This window comes from Rhinopithecus bieti, unplaced genomic scaffold (genome assembly GCF_001698545.2).
Source record: "Rhinopithecus bieti isolate Rb0 unplaced genomic scaffold, ASM169854v2 scaffold_39746, whole genome shotgun sequence".
Lineage (NCBI taxonomy): Eukaryota > Metazoa > Chordata > Mammalia > Primates > Cercopithecidae > Rhinopithecus > Rhinopithecus bieti.
Genome location: NW_016816960.1, coordinates 510,034 through 517,475, shown reverse-complemented (window position 1 = coordinate 517,475; position 7,442 = coordinate 510,034). Strand labels below are relative to the sequence as shown.

The 7,442-nt window shown below is 47.5% G+C and overlaps 1 protein-coding gene across 1 annotated transcript in view; it reads left to right on the top strand.

The window, feature by feature from the left end:
- The window catches only part of DHX30 (DExH-box helicase 30), a 51,451-nt gene that overhangs the window by 3,527 nt on the left and 40,482 nt on the right, over positions 1 to 7,442 (top strand). The window contains exon 2 of the mRNA XM_017855683.1: positions 3,107 to 3,202. Coding sequence (XP_017711172.1) covers positions 3,107 to 3,202 — 96 coding nt within the window. The remainder of the gene's footprint in view (positions 1 to 3,106; positions 3,203 to 7,442) is intronic.

Genomic DNA, 7,442 nt, shown 5'->3' with positions numbered 1-7,442 from the left:
TATATATATTTGGTGGAAACAGGGTCTTCCTATGTTTCCCAGGCTGTTCGCAAACTCCTGCCTTCATGTAATCCTCCTTCCTTGGCCTCCCAAAGTGTTGGGACTACAGGTGTGAGCCACTGTGCTTGGCTTGGGCTTTCCTTTTACATGTTTCTTTGTTCTTCATGAAATTATGAGCTCCTAGGGTGTCATGAACCTTGAGAGGAAATGTGAGTTGATGTGAAGCTTGAGGTTCTCGAGTTTGACTGACTGGGGTGACTGACTGGGGCTTGAATCTGGCTTTCCCTAATACTAGCAAGGTGTTAGCTTACCTGATCCTGTTTCCTACCCCCTATCTTTAGGACTACAGTGAAGATATTAGAACTGAAATATAGGAAGAGCACCTGGCTGTGGTCTGTGCTCAACCCTTAGTCTTGGGCATGGTATGCCCCTGATAAATACTATAGAGCTATAGGCTTACCTCAGCATGCAGTGTGCTGTGAGTTTGCATGATTGAGCACCTGTTGTGTAGGAGACACTAGGGTGAAGAGAGCTCTATTTCAGAGATGCTTCTTGGTACTCTGGAGCTTTTAGCCTCAATGGGATGGGCCATTTGATGGTTCTGATGGAAACAGCTATAGCAATTCCATGCAGCATTGTGGATGGTGGCCCACTGGGTCTTGTGGCTAGCTACCATCTTTCCCGTTATGTAATTTAACAAAGCTGTTGGCAAGAATGCCCATGTTCCTGGTAAGTTACTTGTTACTGCCCTTGCCAGCATCGTAACTCAGCTGTCTGATTTCTTACCTGTAATGCCATCAGACTCAGGCTACAAAGAGCAAACTGAACAATAAAAAAGAGAGAGAAAAAAAAAGAAGAACCAGCTGAGTCTTTCACAGCCAGCACAAAACTTTGAAAAACACTGGATCAATAGCAAGAATGTGCATTTTCTCTCCAGCTACATGGTCAGAAGTGGGCTCAGTGAAGTTGTGGGATTGTAACAACTCTCTCCCAATTGCTGAAAATGCTTAATGAGATAATAACTAATCATTGAATCATTTATTCTTTTTTTTTTTTTCAATCCAGCATCCCTGGATGTGAATGAGGACCCTCCTTAAACAGGAATGGAGAGGTTGAGCTGGTCATTTCCAACCTTAGCTTCAAGGCAGAACTGGAATTAGTTTCAAAATAAACCTTGATCCTAGGCACTTAGTTCTAGAAGATCCTACAAGCACGTCTGCTGTAACCCTATGTATGTTTTCTGTAAAATCACATACCTATAAAATAAAAAGAAAAAAAATCACACATTTATAATATTATAAGAGAGCTTATGGGAAATATAGAATTGGGCCAATGCAGCTGCAACTTTGTGACCAAAATATGACAAAAACAATCATTGGTGCTTGGGAAGATGCTTTGGACCACCTAGACAGGCAGCTGAGGGTGATGTGATGCTACAAATGTACAAAGAGCTGTCTTCTTTTTTATTTTTTATTTATTTTTTTTTTTATTTTTATTTTTTGAGAAGGAGTCTTGTTCTGTGGCCAGGCTGGAGTGGATGGCGTAATCTCGGCTCACTGCAACCTCTGCCTCCTGGGTTCAAGTGATTCTCCTGCCTCAGCCTTCTGAGTAGCTGGGATTACAGGCACACGCCACCATGCCCTGCCAATTTTGTATTTTAGTAGAGACGGGGTTTCACCATATTGGCCAGGATGGTCTTGATCTCTTGACCTCGTGATCCACTGGCCTTGGCCTCCCAAAGTGCTGGGATTACAGGCGTGAGCCTCTGCACCCAGCTACAAAGAGCCTTCTAATGCAAGCAGAGCTGGCAGTTACTGAGGAAGCCCAGGTGGAGGTGGAGCTCTGAAACAGCCACTGTGGTAAAGGAGTGTGTGCAGCTGGGACTGTGAGGGAGGAGGGTTGGAGTGCAGGACTTGCTTCCTCCCCAACATTTTATTGTGAAAATTTTCAAAAATACTGAAATATTGAAGAAATTGTATAGTGAACACCTTTGTATCTACCACCTTGATTCTCTATAGGCACTCGATTTTAATAAAAAAAAAAAGAAATAGCTGAAAGGGCTTTTTCTTTCCTGCTGAAGATTACAGTTCTACTCCTGCCTTTGCAGCTCCTTTGCCTTCAGAATTTTTTGAAACAAGAGTTATGTTTTACTGATATCTTTCTCCTCTTTACTAATTGTATATGAGTCAATTTGCATTCCACAAATGAACGTCTTTGTAGAACAGGTGGTTTCTCAAGCTTCAGGTGTGTGTGGCCATCTCTGCTCCCCTTCTACCCCATTTACTATACTGAAACCAGGGGCCAAAGAGAGCAAAGAGCGCATGCATTTCTCCCACCCCCCAGACTAGTGACTCTCTGAATGTCACCATTTAGGTGGTTTAAAAGGACCTTAAGCCTTCCTTACCCATGTATTTCCACCTTCCCGTGGAAGACTCAGTGAGTCTTAATTTTCATTCATGTACCTCAAGTTTTTGGGACTTCTTAGAAATGTACTTTCTGGTTACTAATAAGTAGCATTTAGCCCCCGAATGAATGGAAGTATTTGGAATGGCAGGTTGTTCTCTTTTAGAAAGAGGGAGAAGGCTGGTAAGTGTGTGTGGGTCTGGTTTTAGCTCTCAAGCTGGACCCACATAATACAGTTGTCCCTCTCTTGCCCAGCTCTTGGAGGGAAAGAATGATTTGAGATTTGGTGGCTGAGGTAGCCATCCCGGGAACCCACAGCAAAGCTACCATAAGAAGCAGACACGTGGTGCTTTTGAGTTGACATGGTACCAAAGCTTTCAGCTTTCTCCTGTTGTCCTGTCACATCCTCACAACTAAGAGAAGTATATAGGATGGGTGTTAACCTCATAGGGGGTAGCTAAGGGGACAGGAAGAGCTTGAGGGCTCTTTCCAAGGCTGTCACATATCACATCATATGAGACGCTTGCCTTCTTCCCATGTGGCGTTGTTAGTGCTGTTCCTCAGAACCTGTGGCTGCTCCCAGCACTGTCTAGCAGCCCTGCTGCCCAGAGCTCCTCATGGATGCTCTGAGTGAGTCAGTTCAGGGATCTGTGACTGTGAGGGGTGAGAACATGTCGCCCTGATGCCCTCTCTCTTTCCCCAGATCGGGCCCAGCACAGGCAGCGTCAGTGCAAACTTCCCCCACCCCGCCTTCCACCCATGTGTGTCAACCCTGCCCCTGGAGGGACCATCTCTCGAGGTAAGGGAGGAGCCTTGCCTCCAGCAACAGCTTGGTCCAGGGTCTGTGGGGAGGCGGGTGGCAATGGGAGCCCTGGTGCCAGGGCCACAGGCCTCCAGAAAATGAGTGAGGAAGGGCGGGATTAGCAGAGCTGTTGGAGCCCTAAGGGAGAAATTACTTGGAAAAGTCTAGGTTTCTTCATGATCCTTGGACTCATGGCCTGGACCCTCCAGTCTTCTTGGGCCTCCTTGTGTGGCCTGGACTAAAGCCTAGGCTCAGTTTGGGTGGTTCTCTTAGCACCAGCATGGAGAATCTGCAGGGCTTGGGGCATCGAGGCTCTAGAAGTCCCTGATCAGGTGGCTCAGAGAGCAGGGTGCTTGTAACAGGGCTAGAACAGACAGCCCTGACTCAGCCCTAGTGCTCTCCATCTTGGAGGGTTTGGGGATACACACAGATTGCTTTCCTGTCTCCCATGTGGCACCTCAAAGCACTTTACTGACATTAAAATGTGCCTCTCAGTCCATTTGGCAAGGTAGGCTGTCCTTTTGATTGGGGAGAATGTTAGAGCACTGGGTAAGTAGCAGCTTACCTCAGGCCCTACCACTACCCAGGGATGGCGCCAGGGATAGGACCCAGGGAAGCATCGCTGCACATGAGCGCCTCCTCTCCTCCCTCAGACTTATTAATAGACCTTTTCCAGGCCTGCTAAGGTCAGTGCTCCTGGAATCCTTTTTGTCCCGATAGCTGCTCTTCTCCGCCCTATAGGCTGCCGTCCACACCCCTCTGCCTAGCCGAAGGAGCCCTGTTTTAGGTCATAGAGTCATTTTTTCATCTAGAGACAGCACGTCTACTCTAGGGTCTGTCTGTAAAGTGCTTTGAAGGTCAAGAGCTCAGGAGGAGTGCTGGAACACAGAGCACCTCAGTTTCTGCAGCCCATGCTGCTGCTGCGTCCCAGGCAGTTTCCACACTCCTGCTGCCACGGCCCTGACTACTGACAGCAGGATAGAAATGAGTACTTCTAGCCCCCTGACCATTTGACTTAGGTTTTAAAGAAATGCCACCCCCCTACCGTTACCAAAACAAGAGTTGATTGCCCTTTTTTTTTTCTTTCTTAAAATGCCCTGTAACTCGAAAAGGCTGAACGTTAACATTTCCAACATGGCAGGTGAGTGGCTCTGAGAGTGTCAGATGTGCTTTGGCTAAGCTTGAAGACGGTTAGTTGGGGTTAACCAGGCAGTTGGCTAGGCATTGCCTTCTTGAGCACGTGCAAAGGAGAACACTGGTTGCAGGATGGGCAGTCGCTGCCTCTGGGGCAGCCCCACATGTGCTGTGCTCTCTTAGACCCCTGAGCCTGGTGGTCTCTTCTCACAGCTACGCCTCCAGGAGGCATCCGTGGGTGTGTGCATTTTGCCTTCTCTCTCTCAGCTAGAAGCAACAGCCCTCTTAGCCTGCAGATAGCAATCAGGCCTTTCCCCTGTGCTTTCTAGCTCCCTAGAGGCTTTACTGGTGCTCCTGCCCTTAAGGAGATGTGTTACAGCAACAGTCTCTCTGGTGTTCATATAAGGAAAACAGTACACAGAAAATGGTGGCCATTTATATTGATCACCGTACTCAGCAGAATCAGATTTGGAACTGAAAAAAAATGATCACCTCCCTGCCTCCTTGACCCCCCTTCCCCCACTGCCAGTGTCTTCCCAAGGCTTCCTTCCAGGGTAAAGGGTGAGTATATCAAGAAACTCACCTCTGGCTGTCCCTTGTCACTCTGCCCCACCTACTCAGATTTGAGACACAGAAAGCACCATGGGATGACACTTCTGGCAGGATCTTGGGGGCCACAAAACTGATCTTTCCTTTCCATTGCCTCGGATAGATGTGTGCCCTCTTCTTGATGTGGTGGTTTACTTCAAGAGACTTGTGGCTGGCCGAGCATGGTGGCTCACGCCTGCAATCCCAGCATTTTGGGAGGCCGAGGTGGGTGGATCATCTGAGGCTAGGAGTTCAAGATCAGCCTGGCCAACATGGTGAAACCCATCTCTACTAAACATACAAAAAATTAGCTGGGCGTGGTGGTGCATGCCTGTAATCCCAGCTACTTGGGAGGCTGAGGCAGGAGAATTGCTTGAATGTGGGAGGTGGGGGTTGCAGTGAGCTGAGATTGCACCAGTACACTCTAGCCTGGGCAAAAGAGCAAGACTCCATCTCAAAAAAAAAAAAAAAAAAAGAGACCTGCGACTTATGTGGAAGGGGAAGCCATGAGGACAGATGACCTGGTAGGGCAGTCGGGTACCCACCTGGCTCCTGTAGCTCCTCCTACCCGTCTCCTTGCCAGCCAAGTGGATCCTTTCTTGCCATTTTGACCATGTGTAATATATCTAAATATGGTTGGGTAAGTTGCCAAAATATAGGCTGAGACCCCTGGTTTCTTTAGGTGTTGGTGGTCCCTTCCACTGTCCCTCTAGAAGTTCTCTGCTCTGCCCCAAAGCCTGAACTACCTTGGGCTTCCTCTTGTTGCCTTTTTCTGGGGCCTCCGAAGTATAGGTTCCTAAAGCATTCTCCCGTGTATTCAGCAGATCCTTTACGCCTTAACTCTGTGCTGCTAGATGTAGTTGTTTAGCACATGTAGTACCAGATGTCATGCCCGATCCAGAAGTGGATAGAGAGATCACTGAGCCAGTAAACCCTTTCTTTTTTCAGAACTTCCCTCCTTTTTCACAGGCAAAGGAATCAACTTTCTCTCCTCCAAGAATACGGAGAAGGCTTAACGTTGGTGTAAAGAAAGGGGGGCATGTCTAAGGCCCTCTTTTTTTTTGCCTTTGTTTTATTGTTTCTAACTTTCTATTTCTATTTATTTATTTATTTGTGAGCTGGAGTCTCGCTCTGTCACCCGGGCTGGAATGTGGTGGCATAATGTTGGCTCACTGCAACCTCTGCCGCCTGGGTTTAAGTGATTCTTGTGCCTCAGCCTCCCTGGTAGCTGGAACTACAGGCATGTACCACCATGCCCAGCTGATTTTTTTGTATTTTTAGTAGGGATGGGGTTTCACCATTTTGCCCAGGCTGGTCTCCAACTCCTGGACTCAAGTGATCCGCCTGCCTCAGCCTCCTGATTACAGGCATGAGCCACCGTGCCTGGCTTTTTTCCTAACTTTCTTTTTTCTTTTTTTGACGGAGTTTCACTCTTGTTGCCCAGGCTGGAGTGCAATGGCGCAATCTTGGCTCACCGCAACCTCCACCTCCTAGGTTCAAGTGATTCTCCTGCCTCAGCCCCCTGAGTAGCTGGGAATACAGGCATGTGCCACTATGCCTGGCTAATTTTTTGTACTTTTTTAGTAGAGATGGGGTTTCTCAAAACTCCTGACCTCAGGCAATCTGCCCTCCTCGGCCTCCCAAAGTGTTGGGATTACAGGCATGAGCCACTGTGGCCAGCCCTTTTTTCTAACTTTCTTTAAGGTCCTTTATTGATTGATTGATTGATTGCGATGGAGTCTCACTCTGTCACCTAGGCTGGAGTGCAATGGCATAATCTCGGCTCACTGCAACCTCCCTCCTGGGTTTGAGCCATTCTCCTGCCTCAGCCTCTTAAGTAGCTGGGATTACAGGCACCCGCCACCATGCCCAGAGCTAATTTCTGTATTTTTAGTAGAGATGGAGTTTCACCACATTGGCCAGGCTGGCCTTGGACTCCTGACCTCAGGTGATCCACCCGCCTCCGCCTCCCAAAGTGCTGGGATTACAGGCATGAGCCACCGCACCCGGTCTTTGAGGTCCTTTAGAGGAGGAGTTGGCAAACTTTTTTGTAAGCATCAGGTAATAAATATTTTACGCTGTGTGGGTCATAAGCTTTCTGTTGCAGTTATTTGACTCTGCCATTATAGAATGAAAGCAGTCATAGATAATAGCAAATAACATAATAGAATAACAGTAAATGAGTGTGTCTCTGTTCCAATAAAACTTTCTAACAACAGGCAGGGGGCTGGATTTGGTCTGTAGGCTGTAGTTTGCCAACTCCTGCTCTAGACCAGTGAGGAGAAGATCACAGAAGCAGAAGAGTTCTCAGAGCTGCTGTAAAGAGTTGCCCTTATCTTACAAGAGTCAGTGAGGTTTGTGGAGGTGAAATACTTGCTCAGGGTGACTCTTGCTGTTAGAACCCAATTGAAATAAATGAATAGGAAAAGGGGACTGCATTAGTCCATTTTTATGCTGCTGATAAAGACATACCCGAGACTGGGTAATTTATAAAGAAAAAGAGGTTTAGGCCGAG